Source organism: Pleurodeles waltl, chromosome 10 (genome assembly GCF_031143425.1).
Source record: "Pleurodeles waltl isolate 20211129_DDA chromosome 10, aPleWal1.hap1.20221129, whole genome shotgun sequence".
Lineage (NCBI taxonomy): Eukaryota > Metazoa > Chordata > Amphibia > Caudata > Salamandridae > Pleurodeles > Pleurodeles waltl.
Genome location: NC_090449.1, coordinates 211,066,614 through 211,087,359, shown reverse-complemented (window position 1 = coordinate 211,087,359; position 20,746 = coordinate 211,066,614). Strand labels below are relative to the sequence as shown.

At 42.9% G+C, this 20,746-nt stretch overlaps 1 protein-coding gene across 1 annotated transcript in view; it reads left to right on the top strand.

Moving 5' to 3' along the window:
- XYLT1 (xylosyltransferase 1) overlaps positions 1 to 20,746 on the top strand; it is a 644,618-nt gene that overhangs the window by 543,398 nt on the left and 80,474 nt on the right. The window contains exon 7 of the mRNA XM_069210190.1: positions 1,590 to 1,766. Coding sequence (XP_069066291.1) covers positions 1,590 to 1,766 — 177 coding nt within the window. The remainder of the gene's footprint in view (positions 1 to 1,589; positions 1,767 to 20,746) is intronic.

Here is a 20,746-nt window from a genome sequence, read left to right as displayed (position 1 = left end):
CTTTCCCCCACCAGTTACAGAATGTTTGACAGCTGTAAACAGATATCCATATGTGTGTTGTCAGCCATCTTGGGACTGGACTGAAGCAGTGTCCCAAAAAGTAAAAAAAAAAAAAAAGAGGGGCCAAGGAACGAACACCCCAAGGGACTCCATAGGGCTAAAAAGTGGTAGATCCACAAATCCGCTTGTAAGAAAAAAAAAAAATGAAGCGCAGACTCCCAAGTGGGCCAAGTCCCGGGGCTTTTTGAAAAAAAAAAAAGCTTGTGCCCTTGTCATGCAGTTTTCTGATTAATAATTTTATTGCAAATGTGGCAGTGATATTACCAAAGATGCCATACAAGATCTATCAATTATATAATATGTGGAGTAGGTAGCTGTGCATGGCGATGGTGCGAGTTACAGTTACCTTAGGGTGCGAGTCATAGTTACTTAAAAGAGCTCTAACTATAACTGCTGAATTTCTATGGTTTTGTAAAAGTAAGTTCAGAACCAAAATATAACTTCCCTGTAACCTTTGGTTTTTTCAGTGAATTTCTTTGTTTTTTTAACATAAAGCAATATTAATTATTATACTTATTCCAACCCCTACCACACATGGCAGGGGTTGGTCAAAATGCCTGGCCTGCAGCCAGGCCATGCAGCAAAGCCCTTATAGCCCTTACTCCAACCCCACACATGTCATTCAGCCGTGGGCGGGGCAGGTTGGCCACAGGCTCTGGCTCTGTCAGTGGATCTGTGAGTGGGTGCATGAGTGTTTGAGTGGGTCTGAAAGTGGGTGGGTGAGTCTGAGTGGGTGCGAGGGGGTGCAGAGTAGAGTGGGTGTGTGAGTGGACATATGAGTCTCTGAGTGCATGTATGAGTGTATGAATGAGTCTCTGGTTTTTCTTTCAACTTTTTCTGTATTGGCGACAAATTTGAGAAAATTTTAACATTTTCAGGAATATCGCGCACGCTGATGCAAAATTATTTTAAACCCATAATTTGCACCTTAAACACATCTTTATCACACCCTAGGGTCAGGGTACCTTCACCCTGACCCCTTGTGACACTTTCAACTGGGATTTTCACCCCCCCCGGGGACCATGCCCCATGAAATAAAATGGTGGCCGCAACTTTGTTGTCAGGTTGCGGTCAGCCAATTTCCATGCTTCTTTTTGCATGCGTATTCACGAAAAAAGTGTGAATTTTGCAAATTATTCAGGGCCAGAGATATAGAAATGTATTTTCACTTAAATATCTCAAAAAACGCTGAACAGATGCTCACCAAATAAGTGAAAGCGTAATCTGCGAACTAATAGCTAGCTGTCTGCCAAAAATGGTGTAATTCCGTCAAGTGGTTTGGCCTGTAGTCGTGTCTAAAGAATCCTACGGAAATTAATATGGGCAAACGCAACCTTTTTTTAGTCCCCTTTTTCTCGGCCCCCTCTTAACGGATAACCCCAAAACTGTCTGTGTGCAACAAGAATCACTGCAACACTTTTTGGGGGGTAATCTAGTGAAGATTTGTCAAACGGTGCCAAAGATAAAGTCTAAAAATGCTTTTCCTATGGAAAGTGCAATTGACCCTCCGTTTTTTTTCTCTTTTGCAGTCTTTCTTCCATACTGTACTGGAGAACAGTCCTCACTGTGATACAATGGTTGACAACAATTTACGAATTACTAACTGGAATCGCAAACTGGGCTGCAAATGTCAGTATAAACACATTGTTGACTGGTGTGGGTGCTCTCCAAATGATTTCAAACCTTCTGATTTTCACAGGTTTCAGGTACGTAGTCATAGATTTCATAGTTATTGTGAATCTTTTTACTATAAATATCTTTTTATTGATATATATTAACAGAAAAACATTTTTACAGTATAACTTCATATGCATTGTATTTCAAAAATAGCAGGCTATTATACATAAATAATTACTAATATACAAATAAGCCACCTGGCAATTTAATACTACAAAAAAGTAATTGAAGTTTGAGAAAAGGCTATGGAATAGTAGCACAGGTTATCTGCAATGGATACAGGAGCAGACTCGCTGCATTTACATGCAGTTGGTAATATATTTGTAGCCAATTTTACCAATGATATAACCTAAAAATGTATCCACATCTTCTTGCAGTTTAAAAAAAATGTCTTTTGTGAAGTAGGTGATACTTTGCAATGAAGCCACTTGTGCTTACGTATGTGTCCACTCGATGTTGCTAAATTTAGACTTAAAAGTTCAATGTCTGAGAATACCTTGGTTACAGCAATTAGGCACTTTGGGCCTCATCACAAGTCTGGCAGTGAACAGACTTCCAGACTCGCGGTTGCGGTCATGACCACCGCCGATTTGACGGGCTGACCGACAAATTAAGAGATGCCGGTCAGACTGCCAAACGACTGCCGCCTCCACTGGGAACAATGTTCCAGACAGGTAGATGGCAGTGCAGGTTGGAATCAGCCAGGGTGGCGCAAAACTCAGTGCCACCCTGCTATTTACAGTCTGGTTCTCTGCCAGCCTTTTCATGGCGGTTTCACGCTCATGAAAAGGCTAGTGGAGAACAGGTGTATGGGGCCACAGTGGGCTCATGCACTGCTCATGCCCGTGGCATGGGCAGAGCAAGGCTTCCCGTGGCCAGTACCTCTATAATGCGCAGTATGCTGTGTCGACAGTGCACATTATGAGGGTGCTGGTGCCCTCTGCGGGTGGCAGCATTGCCGCCGGCTCAATTATGAGCCGGCCACAATGCTGCTGCCACTTTCCCACTGGGCTGACGGGCAGAAACCTTGGCTTCCACCCATCAGCCCAGCGGGACAGTCCTAATGGAGCTGGCGGGGAGGTTACCAGTAAGGCTGCAACCTCCCCGTCGGACGTGCGGGGGAAGGGTCGTCCCATCCACCGAACTCTTAATCAGCCCCTTTATTTCCAGGGTTTCAAAGTTCACATGTATATTCTGCTCTACTCATCTTCTATTTCAAAATATATTATCTTCAATAATGTGATGTTCAAAATTGAGAAGTGCTGGTGTCCAATCAACCATGTTGCTGTTTTCTGTAAAATTAACACTTATGTCAAGTCTGGTCTTATGTTTCCAATTTGTGCCAAAATGTTGGCCGCTGTCTTTATCTAGTTTTGTTCAATTTCATTTTCTTAGTCCAGTAAAGTCTGTGTTGTTGATTGTTAGACGGTCAGAATGATAGAACATATTAGTTTCCATGTCTATGAATGAGGCAGAGGAACCCTTAGGTCTGTGACAAATTGTAGATGCCCCATTATTGCCACTTTCAAATGAAGCACATACTAGGGGCAGCTGGTACCCTTTAAAAGTGGTGGGGTGAGTGAAGTGCACTACCACTTCCCCCCCAAAAAAAAATCACCCCCTTCCTCCGAAACCCCAAAGTAAACCACCCCTCTGTAAAAACGCCCAAAATAATATACCCCCCTCCAAAAGTCCAAATAAACACTAACACTAACACTGATTACAAAATAAACACAACCACTACACATACATGCATTACACACTTACATGTGTTACACATTTGAAATAAAATGAAATAAAACAACATTTACTCACAGGCTGCAAGTGCTCCCTTGTATTCTTCTACTGTCTGATAGAGGAAGAGCTCCCCTGACCAATCCAGACACTGCTGTCATGCTGTTAATCAGCATGAGAGAAGTGCCTGGATTAGATGGAGTGGGCTGGCCGGATGTACCTTTAGGCCCTGGAAATTTGTGCTTGGTCTCCACCCAGCTGTCTTACGACAGCTGAGCGAAGAGCTTCAAGATGAACATGTCACTTTGGCTGGCGCAAAACAGCCGGTCAAAGTGATATGCACACTCTGGAGCATCCAGTCAGCCCTGCTTCTGTCCTCTGCTGCTGACACGTCCAGCGTGTCTCTGGGCTCAGGCCTGCTGCAATGCACACTGGGCACATCTGTAAACATTAAATGGCATTAAAATCTTTTCAATGCAATTTTAGTTTTGCATGTGTGGCTCGCACCGGGTGGGGGGTGACGCTTCCTCGCCTTCGAGAAGAAACCGCCATTGGCACATACATTGTAAAGAAGAAGCATTTACTGAGAAGAGACCAAATTCAAAACGTCAGCTATTTTAGCTATTTAAATTTATACTCACTATGTTAAGTCCCATTCCTCATAATTAGATAAAAAAGGGGTTAGTAAAAGGACGTGTGTTGCAAGTGAAGGAATCTACTTCAGGAATTAAATTAGCTGTGCAACTTTAACACATTTAATGTCAAAATTAAACTGTGTGAGGAATTTCCTACCATCTATTTAGAGATATGTAGACATGCCTAATTTTGGGGTTTTATATTTCCCATTGGTTTGTGCAATACATATTAATTATATCTACAATAGAAACACTCCTTTATTAATTGCCCATTCAAATTTGAATAGCAAGCATATGCTCATTATATTACGTCATGGTGTATGTTCTGTTCTTGTCAAAGTCAACATGCTGTTAAAGATGCTAATTCGGAACAACTCAATGGCAGAGGTTGTGCCAGAAGTTATGTATTTAAAAAAAATAGTAATTTAGAATTTGTCATGGGTTATATATCCTCGTGTGTGTGAGATTAATTGTTAATCATGTTGAGCAGGACAGAGGCAGAGACAAGGTGGTAAGTGTCGGACACTGCAGGAATGGAGGCTTACAGTGGCAGTGTCAACCCACTATCTTCCTCCCCCTTTCCTCCCCCCGATCTTTCTAGTAATACATCCCTCATAGGAAATACCCAAGTAGGTTTCACTAACTGGTGTCCAATTTTAAACTGGCCTCTGTTGCTGGAAGAAAGCTGTTCTGTCTCTTGATCAAACACTTTATTTGTGACACAGTCAGAGAGAAACCAAAGGTGGACAACCAACTCAACAGCAATTCCCACCACCTGACGATACTGAGAAAAGACACAAATTAGGGCATGTCCTCCAACTTCTGACTTCTGCACAGCATGCTGAGCCAATAGGAGACCCATATAACCATTGCCTTCCTCTTGTAGGTGAACTAGTGAATGCCCAATTTCTTCATCAATATATTTATTAGCACAATTAAAGGCACAGGGTATAAGTTGATATAGCTGTTAAAAATATGCCATTTACCAAATAGATTAACTTTCAAATCAAGCTGTGTTGAAGATCAGTGGTGGGCATTTTGCATTTTAAACATAATAATAGCTTCCACAATCCCACCCCCTTCTAAAAGCCAATCAATATAGCAAATACATCCCAAAATGCCTATGAAAACTCTAAAATGACATTATACATTTGAAGAACAACATATTCTTATCCACCATATAAAGGGCAAAGAAATATATCATACACTGGGTCAAAAGCTACAACAAAATAAACAAAGTATGCTAGCAATAAATTCATAACACATCCTTTGAATGAATGGGGGTAAACAAATGTGGACAGTCACCATCTTTACTCAGTGGCTTAAACTCCTCCACAAGGATGTCACATGTTTGTGTTTCAGCAGACGAGCAAGCTCTTCTCTATGTAAGTCCACACTCTCTGACCCAAGTCATGGCAGCATCCACCAGTGCACTTAAGGGTAAGATAGGCCCTTTCTAAACCTGACAGCTTTTGGGTGGTCTTCCCCAAAACCTTTTGCCTTCTCCCCTTATGTTTTGTTGTAGTTCTTTTTTGTTAGCTATCAACCAGTGCAGTGCTAAAGTGATACCCACTTAAATAACCCTTTTAAAACATGTCTCTGACCTGTTATTGCAGTTTATGTGCATTTTTAAACTGCCATTTCGATCTAGCCAAATAAATCTTCTGCCAGGCCTACATTTTTCTTTTTTATACATACAAGTCACCCACAGGGTAGGCTCTAAACAGCCCAAAGGGCGGGTGCATTGTATTTAAAAGGTTGGACATGTACTTTTACGTTTTACATGTCCTGGTAGACAAAAAGTCTTAAATTTGTTTTTCGCTACTGCAAGGCCCACCTTTCCCATGGGATAACATTGGGTTACTCATTACAATTAATACGTGTTAACTTGTGCTTGAGAACAAGTAGAAATGTCATGTTTGGACTCAAGAGAATTTTAATTCAAAATCCACCTTAATGGCTGAGTCAGATTTCTTGTCAAAATTCTGAAAATGACACTTTTAAAAAGTTGCCATTTTCTTGTCCCAACCATTCAGTGCCTTCAGCCTATGTCACATGAGTAGTTGTTGGCAGTGGGCCTTTGTGTTTTCCTCACAGGGGACTGAGTTTTGGCAAGATGGGCCATTCTGACTAAATGAGTAGGGGAAGCTGTTACCTACACTTGCATTTCAAGACAGGCTGCCTTCCTACACTCTTAAATGATGACACTAGCCTTTTGTCACCCCACACCTCTTGGGGCCTGCGCAGGGAGGAAGGTAATTCTAAAACCATCTTGTGAGGGAGAGATTCCAGACGTTACTTCCACTTGAAAGCTGGTACCATATATAAAAACAATAACCTCAAGCTTAGTCTACAGTACACTCCTGGACCTGTGGATGCTACTAAAAAATTACTGTCCTGCTGCCAGAGAGCTGCCCTGCTGCTGGAGCCCTGCTGTCTCAGAAGGATGAATGAACCTCCACCCTTCATCATAGGCTACCCGAGTGACTCAAAGGGTGTGGTGGCTGGCCTCCTGTCTGAGCTGCAGGGACACAACAAGCTTCAAATGCCTCCCTGCAACTGCCCAGCTGAACATCTGCAACCTGCCCTGTCTATACCTGCAACTGGACCTGCCTGTGCACTTACTCTGCTAGAGTGAGTCACTGATCCCCAAGAGGCATCTCCCCACATCCTGGACCCCTGGTTGGAATCAGAGTACACTACTCTGGACACTCTTAAGTTGTATTCTCTGTGACTGCGAACAGGCTAATTCTCACCGAGAACTTCCTAACCATCAATGTGAAGCTCAGATGAACCTTACTTTTTGCACTAGAGTGACCACCACCGATGACTGGCAATGGGGGATCTTAACTTTGTGAAACAGAATCAAGAGCCAGTGGTCACTGCCAATGCAAAGCTCCACCAATGACCACCCACAGCGTTCAACAGGATCTTCATGCTACAGCGACAGCTGTCCTTGATGCCTTGCCTGCTTTTTGTGATAAAGTAATGACCATCCAGAACACGCTCCCAGCTCCTTGCAGTCTCCTCCACAACGAACTGGACTCTTCTTGATGGACTTTGAGAAGGTGACTTTTTCAGCAGGACTCACCTGGTCCCTATGTCTGGCCCGGGCTCCATCACAGTCTGCCTGTACTTGTGACTTTCCCCAGGTCTAACATGACCAGATAACCGCAAGTGGCATGTTGTACTTTTGGGAGCCTATACTTACCAAAATATTTGAAATGATATATCTCTGGTTTTACTAATTGGGTTTTGTAATTTTGGTGACAAATTATGTATTCACTTTTCCTAAATTAGTGTGTGGGTTTCCTTGTGTTGTGTTTTCACTTTTTTGCTGATGTGTGCTGCATTAATACTTCTACCCCTTGCCTCTAATTTAAGCTTGAATGCATTTGTGCCAAGCTACCAGATGGTTCAGCACCAGTTAATTTAGTGAGTTTTGTGGTTCACCCTCACAAGGATTTTTGCTGTTGCTGCTTGAGTAGGATTTCACTCCTCTCAATCAAAAAAACCAATTTATCACAGCTATGATCACTATTTTGAAGTGAATATACTTGAACCATTCATTATGGGATAGTTTTTGTGGATATCTTAATATCTTCTGCCATTGAGAGTCATTTAAGGGTCTTTCAAGATCATTTTATCAAGTAGTGAACAGAGTAACCCGCTACAGATCCAAATGCTCTGTCTAACCCTTATATAACCAACAAATCAATTTACTTTGTACTCCATTGTGTGCAACACTTGAAATGTCTTGTGCGTGGAAGGTTCAGAGGAGTGGCTACTTGATGTGCCAGTTGTCCTAACAAAATATTATAGCCATAAATTAAAGTTAGGAAATCAATTATTTCAGCATTATTGAATAGCTTACCATTTGTACTGAGTCCCCGGTAGGGCCATGGATGGGTTTGATGCATGCATGAACACTTTCACAAAGCCCTAGCAGAGCTCCACAGGGCAGAGGGTCTCCCTTCAATTATGCTGTCCACATTAGAGGACATGGCCATGGTTTGAACATGTGATTCCCAATGCAATCTATCAGTGGATACTTTAAGAAATGAGTGTAGGCAAGGACCCCTTAGGAAAATGCCAACCCACTGAACCTACTGTATACATGCTGCTGGGATCACCCACCACTTCCCATCAGGCTACTCAGAAAACATTTGCCTACAAAGGAAAGATTAATGCATCACCGCTTGGTATATGTGACCTGATTGCCACATTGAAATAACATAACAGGTACAATGAGTAGATGAGAAACATGTATAGGCACAGTTAAGGGAATGTAAAACGCAGAAACAGGAAAGAAAAATAGAGTGTTTTCTATTTATTTTATTTTATTTTCAGTTTAAGTTGTATTTACTGCTTGTGGTCTCTTGGTAGGGACTTGCCCTTACTGAGGACTGTGAAAAAATTGTTGTTAAGGTCACAATAATAGCCTCAGTATGTCTGCTAATGGTGGCTGGTGGAGGTTTTTGGCAAAAGATGAATAGATAGTAACTTATACTTGAGTTCATCAGTCATTATGATGTCATGTTATGCTTGAAGACTGCATCTAATTATATCCTGTAGAGATCTGTGTAAACTGTTTTCTGAATTATCTATTTTGTAATAGAAATAATGTGTTTATGCTGAGCAAACAGATCTCTGGCACACATATAAACCTATTTACAAAATGCATTTTTATAGTACTTAAAGTTGCATTACAATTATAGTACTATTCATGTACTACAAAATGATGTTCATTAACCTGTGGACAAATCACTCCACCTCTGCCTTTCCTACTGGGCAGAGTTCTCCGCCAACATGGCAAAGATCAATGTGCACTTAAGTATACAATTTAGGTGTTTATATGAGAGAGGCCGGTGGAGTGGAAGGATAATGGGGAATTCTTACTCAAAATGTAGGTGTAAGGGGAGGGTTTAGTGAGGGGCATGATAATACAAACACATAAAACAGAAAGACTATTGATATCCACAAACTACATTTTTAAAGTTACTATAGCACTAAAGGCCACAAAACAGGTGTAAACGTTCTCCAGCTAATCTTGGACTAACTCTAGCTTTACACTTGGCTTCACGAAAATAAACGTGGCAAGGACTTAAAGTAACAATCCATAGAAAATAATATTTCTACAACTAAATAATGCTAATTAGATACGTCAATATTTTGAATATTATTAGATAGCATTTTTAGTTTGAAAAATATATATATTTGAACATTTGCTAAAAAAGTATAAAACAATTTATGTTAATTAAATCCATACCTTTTATTTAAATGCACTAAATATTAGGGTGAAGAATTGTGCTCTGCTGACGAAGTTTGTGGAGTTTTGCCTAGTCTCCGAGAAAAAAACTCTGGGAAGTGACGCAGAGCAATTTTTTTTCTCTTGCGTGGCTCAGCAATGTTAAGTTGGCAAGAGCAACTTAGTGAAATCGCTATGTTAGTGAGCGAGATTTCTGAATGCGGGCGGTCACAGCAGGTCATGCCTGCCTGCATTGAGAAAGCTGTCGCTCGCATTGAGGAAGCTGCTGCTCGAGTAGAAAATCTACTTGAGCTGCAGAAAGAAGTTAGCTTCCTCTGGCACTCCACGTTATGCCATGCATGCTGATTTTACAGCACAGGAGAAACTTCTGGCACTGAAAATCAGCGCAAACAACGCAATTTACCCAAAATTCGCCACTCACAGAACTCCATGTAGTGCGGCAGAGTTTTTTTTCAGCACTTTGCGGAGTTCCGTGTAGCAGAACTCCGCGAACTCCATCCAGGCCTACTAAATATTAAAGGAAAATGCTAATGAGGATTAGTGTTTATGTTTGATTAGTTGCTTAAAAGGTAATCTTTATAAAATAAGTTTATATATTTATTTAATAAAAATATTTTGAAGAGTTCAATGCACTGTGACATATTCATTCATTTGTTTGAGGCTATGTTACAAATAGTTATTGTAAATTAATTTACAATTCAATTTCCATTGAAATATTTATTGACATTTACTTTGGAAAAAATAAAACTGAAAAGTGAGATTTCCACCTCCATGTGAAAAGTTACTAGTAGTAACTTTACACTCATAAATTCGGTCTTAGGTGTCTTTAACCCCTAAGCTGAGGGGATGGACACATGTAAGTGTAAGTTTATGTGTGACTCTACAGTCAGAAATGGCGAGTAGCACAGAAGAGTAGGTTTACATTTGGTGCAGGATAAGATTTACATTTTAGCCCTCATTATGAGTTTGCTCAAACTCCTGAGAGGGTAGCTGCCGCCTTAGTGGGGACCACCCCGCCAGACCTATTAGGAATTCCCATTAGGCCGGTATGCAGAAACCTCGGTTTCCATCCGCCGGCCTAGCGGGAAACAACTACAGCATTGTCTCTGGCTCGTAATCGAGCCTGCCGCAACTCTGTAGCCCACAGGATGCACCAGCACCCTCACAATGTTCACTGTCTGCACAGTAGACTGTGACTATTGTGACGGTGCTGGTCAGTGGGGCCCCTGCACTGCCCGGCAGGAGGACCCCTGCACTGCACATGCTCTGTTGTAATCCACAGTGCATCGCTGCATGAAGTGCTGCCCTGGTGGATTACGATCTCCACGACCGCCAGGCCCTCAGAATCAGCGATCCCGGCGGTGCTGGTGGAACCCTGGCGGTCTGACTGCCAGGGTCTTTATGTGGCAGTCGGGCTGCCACAGCAGTGGTGGTCCTGCCGCAAGCCTCGTAATGAGGCCCTGAGTGACTAGGCCCCAAAGACTTAAAAAAACAACTGATTCATAACTTATATCTCGGTTTAAGAATTATCTGTAATCAGTGCAAAATGTGCCTGTTTGGATACAGTTTATATGATATGGTCCATCAAAGCTTTATGCAGTATGCATCTTTGGTGGTCATCGATTCTAGCATATATGTTCACTTGTGAAAGTTCAAATCCTTGAACTCACAATTTTTCTTGCACTTTAGCCTGATTTTTTGAGTTTTTGCAGCTTTACAATCTGGAGGGTCGCCAATAATGTAATTACAAACACTGGCCTATTAGATGATAAGGTCTTTTTTGGCTGTTAAACAGCATGACTGGGATAAGTTGTAGAACTGATTGATATCCACAACATAAAATAATTCTTCCAGCGATGGAAGATAAACTGAACAACCATTCAACGTGTATTTGAAAAATACTGACATTTTGTGAGCATTCGTTTTCAGATGTGCAGTGCAGCTCGCAAGATGAAATACAAAAATAGGATTTGACACAGAGGCTACTTTAGAAGAGCCTTGCAAATGCATGCAGTTTTTATGTTGAATTAGTGCCAGTGCAGCACTATTACATGCTGATTCAGTCATATCCAACACCCTGGTGACCTCACAGATGGTACTGCATTCTAGCAACACATAAATGCTGCAAATAGGAGCTTAATACGGGAATGCTTACACCTATCTGTGCATCTATCTACTGTATATGGATCAGGTGTGTACTCTGAAGGCTCAGTTTTATTCCAGTCAGATGTAAAGCCAAATTGTGCGTGTAAATGCTTTGTTGGGTGCAGTGTCATAGTTCTGTATCTACTGTAGAATTTTTTGGCTAAAGGTAAAACATGAAAGCATATATATGGAGATGGGGTTATGTGAATCTGCGAGAAAAGGTACTCAAGGAAATCTGGTCCGCCTCAGTTACACTGCATACTTCGCTTTACATATCTTCTTCTCCTATACTGCCCTTTGTGTTCCTCAGATTTTTTGAGGAAAAAGGTTTTCCTCGTTTTTTGGAAATTCATCAAAATAAAATGCAATTTTGCTAACCTGGGCGCTTTCTAAATGAAGGAGCGCTGACACAGACTCCTTGTGGAATGGTGAATTTATATTATATGTTACATTAAGCTTTATGCAAATTATCTCACAAATAATTATGCATTATGGGCTATGCAACAAGATACTTAAGCTTATGAGAAGGCAAATAAAGGAAAGAAGGAGGTAAACCTTTCCTGACTCTTAAGACACATATAGCAATGACAAATGTTAGGAGCAAACATCTGCACTTGAAGATACCAAATGGTCAGAAATAATTATCAGGTTATTTTATTAATCATCCCTCATGTTAGAAACAAAAGGATGGAAAGCTTGTGTGATGGTTTTGGGATCACGGAGCTGACAGCAGCCCTGTGTAGACAACTCATGCTTCATTAAGACTGAAGAAGCACATTTTGTGTAAGGAGTTAAAGATGTTTAGCACAACATGTTTTGTAACGTACTTCAAAGAGAATTGCTTGCCGCTCAACTAACTGTTGCTAGTCAGGTTAGCGTTCTTTGGATTGGCAAAATTCACACATCTGTGTTTATCATCGTGCCACTGAAAAAACCTCAGAATGTCATTCAGTTGTGGCTATATAGATAGGCTAACAGGCAATGAACTCAGTTTAAGCTGAAATCCAAATGTGCATAGAACATCATTTGTGGCTCATGATTATAGCACATTATTTGCTTTTTGCACCATTGTGGAAGTGGAGAGCCAAGTATTTAGCTTCTGGAAATTCAGATCAAGCGACACACTTTACAAGTCTAGTTATGCTTTAGATTATTGATTCCACTGAAGAGTTATTTGCAGCTTGTAAGAGGTGTGTCTTGGTTTCTGGGGAACTAAACCAAGAATGCAATACCCACCAACTCTGTTGACACACAATAACCCATCACAGGAAACTGTGCCTCTAATTACAGAGCAATGTGGTCACCCAAACGGCCTAACCTCTGTTCCTAGTATCTCATTGCCACCTGTTTTAGGGCAAAAAGCATTCTTCAAACTTCCTGACCCCTGCATGGCTCTGGAGAGCATGCACCTCTGCCTTGATTCCCCCATAAGGAGTTACGTAAGTTTTTGTGTGTTTTGTGTCTCAGCACACACCACACTCATCCTTGTCTACATAGGGTTCCCTGTGACATGGAATGCAACCCAGACCAAGGGTCTGTGATCTGGAGTGACACACCATGTGCATCTTCTTTTAACAAGTGTGACTACACCTTACAGCCCATGTTTTTAAATTGGTCTGCCAGTCCACTGCAACCAGGTCCTGTGCATTATATAGGTGGGAAATGGATAATATGTATGTATAAACTATGTGTGTACATTAATCAGTTCACATAAAGTGAATGAGGCTTATTACAGTGGACACACCCAAACCCACTTTAATTAGATGCATTGGAGTGGAACCTAAGTTGCAAGGTTGGATATAACTCCCAAACGGCAGTGTGAATTAGGGAACATATCCCCAACTCTTCTGAGGCCCTTTGGAAATGGAACTGACTTGAACGTGTGGAGGATAGGAGGCAGTGGGTGTTTTCATAATGTATGTATAAACCCTGGCTCCTATTGTGCCTCATTGTTTCACAGAAATCTTACTCACGCCATGTTAAGTGGTGGTCAAGAGAGAAGTCCCTCCCTGTTTTGTGCCTTTTTGTACTTTAGTAGGAGACTCCCAGTTCTACCCCAACATCATCCTGCCTCATCAATACAAAGACCATCATTGGGGCAGTTGATGAAGGAACTGCCTAAAACTGGTCCCCAGGGTGAACTTGTGTAATGTGCGAACTATGTCTACAAACTAAGTATAGGTATAGAACAGAAATACCCATCAGGGTGGCAGGTTTTCATTACCAGAATCTGGGGTCTCACAACAGTGGCAACTGCAACATTTGTTCTTCATGGTTAGGGTACTGATTGTCTGCTTTCCTTCACCCTATGTTGACCAGAAACATAGTAAGTTCAACATTCTGCAAGAATGAGTTGCCTTGTGCCTGCCTTGCGGGAAACAGCTAAAACACTGCTTATGCGGGGAGCTGGAGGTTCCCCTTTGTATGAGAAAGATGCTGCATACAGGCTTGGAAGAGAGAAGCTCAGTCAGAACGAACTAATGTTTCATACTATGATTCCAGGAAAGACCTGGCATTGCTAGGATTTGGGGTGAAGCACTGGAACCAGAGTTTCACCAGAGCATGCACAGAAGCTGAAGCACTTGTAAATGATGGGTGCGATAGAAAGGCATAAATGTAAATTTTAGCTTTTCCTGATAATGAAAAAAAGTGCTGTTGACTGTTTCACGCTGAGAAATTGTGATTGCACTTGGCGCCCTGACATGAAGAACTGAAGGATCGGTAAAAGTGTTGCAACAGGCAACAAATGCTCATCACAGTAGGTTCTCCTTTAATAATGTGGATGTTAGGCTTGTGTTTGAGCCCAAGGCAGAACCACCAGTAAAGATTCACCAGACCATAAGCAGTCTAACTTAAATGCAGCCTCTCTACTAGGGTGTTTACTGGTACTCATGTTTCCCAAACAAGTGCATGGACCTGCACAACAGACCCGGACCATGGCACAGAAGAAACTGACCATGGCAATATTATGTGACATTAGGAGGAGTCAGTGTAATCCTACTTGCTGGGCCATTGGAGGAGACCTATGACCTAGAGAGGTGTCACACCCATTTTCACCTCAACACCCAGGCCAGGCCTGCCAACAAGATAAGGACAGAAAGGTATTTTGCAAGGTGTGCAATACTGGGATGGGGGGTAGTCACTTTTGTGACTGAACTGAACTTGTTCTATGGGGTCTCAGGGACCCGCATGAAAATATTACCCATTACCCTCTGATTAATAATTACTTTGATATATTTGGACCACTTGAAGGGCCCTGTATTGATTATGTACAGTGTTATGTTGTGTACCAGAAGTAAAGTAAAACACTGCATGGATCCTGATATATTGATAGTCAGTGTCTTTGTCAATGAGTTCTACTATTCTACTCTAGCCCACTTCCCTGAGTAAACCTTAGACTGCTCCACCCCACTATCCTGAGGGTCTAGTGAGAAGGGGGTGTTCTTGGAGAACAGCAGTGAACACAACAGTAGGGTAGAGTTCCAGGATCCCAGTAATAAAAATCTATGACTGTTACAGTTTGGGACCAATAACTTCCATCATTCCTGGGACTCCCAAAAGAGTTCCCATGCAGTGCTTGTTTGTGGTTTTCTAACACCTTGATCAGCCCATGACATCCCCAGGTTGTACACAGCAGCAACTAAAATGGCAGGCATGTTGGAAAACTATTATTTCTCAAGGTGTCTACAATGTTCTTCATGTGAAGTTCAGAAGAGAGAGGTGAGGGACTATTTGGTTTTGTTCTAACTGGGGCAATTAGTGAATTGGCTTAATTGATTTCTATTTTGGCACCTTAGGGAATACCTGCCTACCATTCGCAACCAGGATACCCCATAGTGGTGCTTTCTTATCTAAGTTGACAATAGCTTTGTTCTCTAGAGGGCATGACCACATCTGAGGATCCAAAACCCATGCCGTTGCCGTCACAGGTGCTTCTTAGAGGAAAATTACACTACCTGTAGTGTAGAAGAGCATTGCCGATAATGTGAAAGAGCGGTGCAACCATGATTCTTCAAGTTTTTTGAAGTGTGTCAAGTGAGTCAGCAGCTCCAAAGTAAATGAATTGAGATTTTGGCAATGTTAAACTGCTGAAGAGGTTATGCAGCTCTGGTTGGCAAAAAGCTAGTGTTGGTGCATTGCAGGATTGTGAAATGTAATAATAGAATTTGTTTTCTTTCACCAAAGTAGCAAGTTCATATCACCATGTAGCGTGTTTTTTATTTAAATTTTATTGATTATTTAACATTTTCCAGTGCAACACTTATTGTAGGTACCTTATGAGTGTCATGCTGCTGTAATTAACTCTCATTTTCCATGCAAAATATTCAGGTAGAAATGATGGTATGACTTGACATTCAAATGTTTCTCATACTGCTCCCAAGAGTTCTTCTCCTCTACATTAACGGAGGTATAACGAAATGTTCATACCAACTCTTGCGTGATTCCAGATTTCTGACTTCTCTGTGCCCCCACCCTGTGTAGGGGAAATCTTTCCCCTGCTCTTCTTAGCCAGGTCCTCCTAGGTATTCACTACAGTCCTGTAGGAAAGTACCCTCTTTTTGGCATGTTACCCCCAATTTCTGCCTGATGTCAGTGTGTTTTTGACTATGTCACTGGGATCCTACTAGTCAGGATCCCAGTGCTTATGGGTTATGGCCTGCTTGTCGGTGTGTTTCACTGTTTTCTAAATTGTCACTGGAGTCCTGCTAATCAGGACTCCAGTGCTCATGCTCTCTCTGTTTTTACATTTGTCACTACAAACTGGTAACTCAGTATTTCACTCCAAATTGACATACAGGTCCCCCCTTATAAGTCCCTAGTATATGATACCTAGGTACCCAAGACATTGGGGTTCCAGGGGATCTCTATGGGCTGCAGCATTTCTTTTGCCCCCCATAGGGATCCCATGCAAAGGCTTCTACAGGACTGCCATTGCAGCCTGTATGAAATAGTGCATATACTAGTTCACATCCATTTCCACTGCACCAGGTCACTTACAAGTCACCTATGTATCAGGTCTTCCAACCCTGAAGGCTGGGTGCAAAGTACCTGTGTGTGTGAGGGCACCCCTGCACTAGCAGAGGTGCTCACACACCGTCCAGGCCCATTTTCCCAGACTTCATGAGTGCCTGTCTTCAGCCTGCACCAGAAGAACTGAAGGAATCACCACTGGAGTGACAGAGTCACTTCCCTGCTTCAGCGGGCACCTCTCTGCAGCGATGACCGGTGGCTTGGGTCCCCTCTCCAGACGACAGGTGTGGATCCAGCAACACAGGTTCTGAACTAATGTGACTCTGGAAGTCCCAACGTTCAGCTGTCCAACTTAAGTGGAGGTAAGAGCTTACCTCCCCACGCAAGACAGTACCCCTGTGCACCGAGTGGTTCTTCTTTTGCACCTTCATCTGGGTTAGCAGGGTCTCCTGTTTTCCCTGGACTCTTCAGTGCTTCTTGGACTCGTTCCCCTTCTTCCACAGGTCCTCAGGCCCAGGAATCCATTGTTGGTGTCTTGCAGTCTTTTCTGGTTCTGGTAGTGGACCATGCCATTAGATATCGAGAAGCTATCCCTCTAAGGACCACTCCAGCTCCTACAATGGCAAAAGCCCTGGTGGGCTACAGCCCATTTGAACTCCTTTTTGGTCACCCTGTTAGGGGTCCACTTGCACTTGTCAAAGAGGGGTGGGAGCAACCCTTGAAGCCCCCTAAACAAGACATTGCAGATCATGTGCTTGGCCTAAGATCAATAATGGCTGAGTACATGAGAAAGGCCACTAAAAACCTTCAAGCAAGCCAAGAGTTACAGAAACAATGGCATGACCAGAAGGCTTTCCTGACCACCAAGGACAGAAGGTGTGGATATTGGAGCCTGTGGCACTAAGGGCACTCCAGGACAAATGGAGTGGTCCACATCTCATAGTTGAGAAGAAGGGCCAGTCACCCATTTGGTGGACCTAGGCACTCCCAGAAGTCCTCTAAGAGTACTTCATGTGAACTGCATGAAACCGTACTATGACAGGGCAGACTCAACCCTACTCATGGCCACTGATAAGGGGCAGGAAGAAGAGACTGACCTTCTCCCTGACCTCTTCTCCAACACTGCAGCTGATGGCTCAGTGGAAGGATTTCTCCTTGCAGACTGCCATACAGCAGAGCAAAAGGAGGACTGCAAGAACCTCCTAGGTCAATTTTCTGAACTCTTTTCACTTACACCTGGTCAGGCCACTTGGTGTGAACACACCATAGATACTGGTGACAGTCTACCTGTTAAAAGTAAGATTTATAGGCAGCCTGACCATGTCAGAGACTGTATTAAATCTGAAGTTCAGAAGATATTGGACTTAGGATTGATTGAGCACTCAGATAGCCCCTAGGCCAGCCCAGTGGTGCTAGTACCAAAGCCTCACTCTCAGAATGGGAAAAAGGAGATAAGGATTTGTGTTGATTATAGAGTTCTCAACACAGCCACCAAGACTGATGGTCACCCTATACCCAGGGCAGATGAGCTGAAAGGTTCACTGGCATCTGCCAAGTATCTGAGCACTTTTGACTTGACTGCAGTGTATTGGCAGATCAAGCTATCAGAAGATGCTAAACCCAAAACCGCATTCTCAACCATTGGAGGGCATTACCAATTTACAGTTATGTCCTTTGGCCTGAAGAATGCACCTGCCACTTTCCAAAGGCTGGGGAATACAGTTCTCCAAGGTCTGGAAGCGTTCAGTGCAGCATAGGTATGATATTGCTGTATTTAGATCCACCTGGGATGACCACCTTCTTCCACAGGTCTTCAGGTCCAGGATTCCAATGTTGGTGTCTTGCAGTCTCTTCTGGTTCTTGCATCTTCTATCATGACTTCTAGTGTGCTTTATGAAACTTACTGTTTTACTCCTGCTTTCTTGGGCTCTGGGGTGGGGTCTATTACTTCCCCTTGGTGTTTTCTTACACTCCCAGTGCCCCTCTACACACTTGCCTACGTGGGAAACCGACTTTCGCATTCCACTATTTTAGTTCCCCCTAGGCCCATTGCAACCTATTGTGATTTTCACTGTTTGCACTATTTTCTGACTATTTACTTACCCGTTTTTGGTTACTAGTGTATATATTGTGTGATTTACTTACCTCCTAAGGGAGTATAGTCTCCAAAGTATTTTTGGCCTTGTGTCACTAAAATAAAGTACCTTCATTTTTGTAACACTGAGCATTGTCTTTCATGTGTGTGAGTACTGTGTGACTACAGTGGTTTTGCAAGAGCTTTGCATGTCTCTTAGTTCAGCCTTGGCTACTCTGCCTACAGCTACCTCTAGACAGACTGGCTTCGAGACACTGACTATATTTCACTAATAAGGGGCTACTGGACCTGGTATAGGGTGTACGTACCTTTGGTACCCACTACAAACTAGGCCAGACTCCTACAAGTCCTCCTTGTATGTGCTTTATGACATGTTTCTCATTAGGACTTCCAACTGGAACATGTGACCATTGTTGGCCCCAGAAATCCCTCCAGCTGCATGCTTGCTTGTTTGCATTACTCTAGGGGTTACTCCTCTTCATTGACCTCATCACCTTCTCTGCTCACTATGTTGCTGCCCTGATGTCCCTCTCAGTTAAAACCTTAGGGCCTGATTACAAGTCTGGTGGTCGGAAAACCCGACCTCCAGACTTGCGGTGAGAAACCCATTACAAGTTTTCCCCTGGGCTGACTGGCGAAAGCCAAGGTTTCCATTCAGCCCAGTGGAATTTTTGTGGCGCCATTGGACTCAGTTCCTCATGGAACCGAGTTCATACACAGGGGGGCCAGCCAGCACCCTCAGTGTATGAACTGTCTGCATTCTAATGGTGCCATGGGCAGTGCAGTGTCCACCCTGTGGGCCCCGGCTTTTCTGTAGCCTTTTCAGAGTGTGGTCCCCGCCATGAAAAGGGTGGCGGAAAGTGGGGTCGTAATCAGCCAGGCGGTGCAAGGTTCAGTGCTGCCATGGCTGGTTACAAGCCTGACCGCCGCCACTCCACGTGGACCCACAAGCCTGGTGGTTGCTGCGGACCACCAGGGTTGTAATCTGGCGGTCAGACCACCAGGAGTGTGGTGGTCCGACCTCCACTTCGGGTTTGGCAGTCTTGAACCACCAAACTCATATTAGGGCCTTTAGTTAATCTTTCTGTACACTCCATCCATTTATTCCCCTTGCAATTTCTCCTTTCTTAGCTCTATGGTGACTGCAGAGTTAAGATATCCATGTTTGACATCCTCTTAGCATTCAAACATCAGTATTCTAAACTCAGGGCCAGATGTACGTACCATTTTTCCTGTGATTCATAGAATCGGACCGTTTGTGACAGGAAAAGACCATTTTGTTATGTACAGACTCTATTTTGCAATTCGGTAATCTATTTGCCGAATCGCAAAAAGGGTGTGCGAGTCGCAATTAGGAAGGGGCGTTCCCTTACTAATTGCGAGTCGCAGTCCAATGTATGATTGTTTTGTGACCGTGAATGCAGTCACAAAACAATGACAGTTAGCACCAGTCTCAAATTGGTGCTAACCCATTCACAAAAGGGAAGGGGTCCCTATCCTTCCCCTTTGTGAATGAATGCGAAAACATTTTTTTCAGAGCAGGCAGTGATCCCACGCACCACTGCCTGCTCTGAAAAAATGAAAGGAAAACTTTTCATTTTTGATTTCGAAATGCATTCCATTTTCCTTTAAGGAAAACGAGTGCATTTAAAAAAATATATATTGCTTAATTTAAAAGCAGTCACAGACCCCAGCAGGCCACCATCCCTGTGAGTGCTGCCATTCCCAATGGGCGAATCGCAAACAGTGTCATTGACACTGTTGTACATCCGGTTTTGTGACTCTCAGTTTGCGAGTCGCTGAGACTCGCAGTTTGCAAGTCATAAAACTGGATCTTCATACATGTGGCAATCATTCTCTAAGAATAAATGGCCAATCTACTACACACTCTGCAGCCTCTCTGTTGGGGCATGTCTTTCTGGCTCAACTGTTGGTCACACCCCCATTTGGTAGTAGTTCTAGTTCAAAGAAAGCATCCTGCATCCCTGGTCACAAAACAGAAGAAGTACATTCATCACAGTCCACCCTAGTGTACACTCAGCTACCAGACCAGGTAAAAACAGGTTCTCAGTGTACCTTTATGGCTAATAATGTGCTTTGCCTGTCAGATGTTTAGTCCGTATTGTCCTGAAGGCCAGTCAAATGTGTTATCCCGGAAAA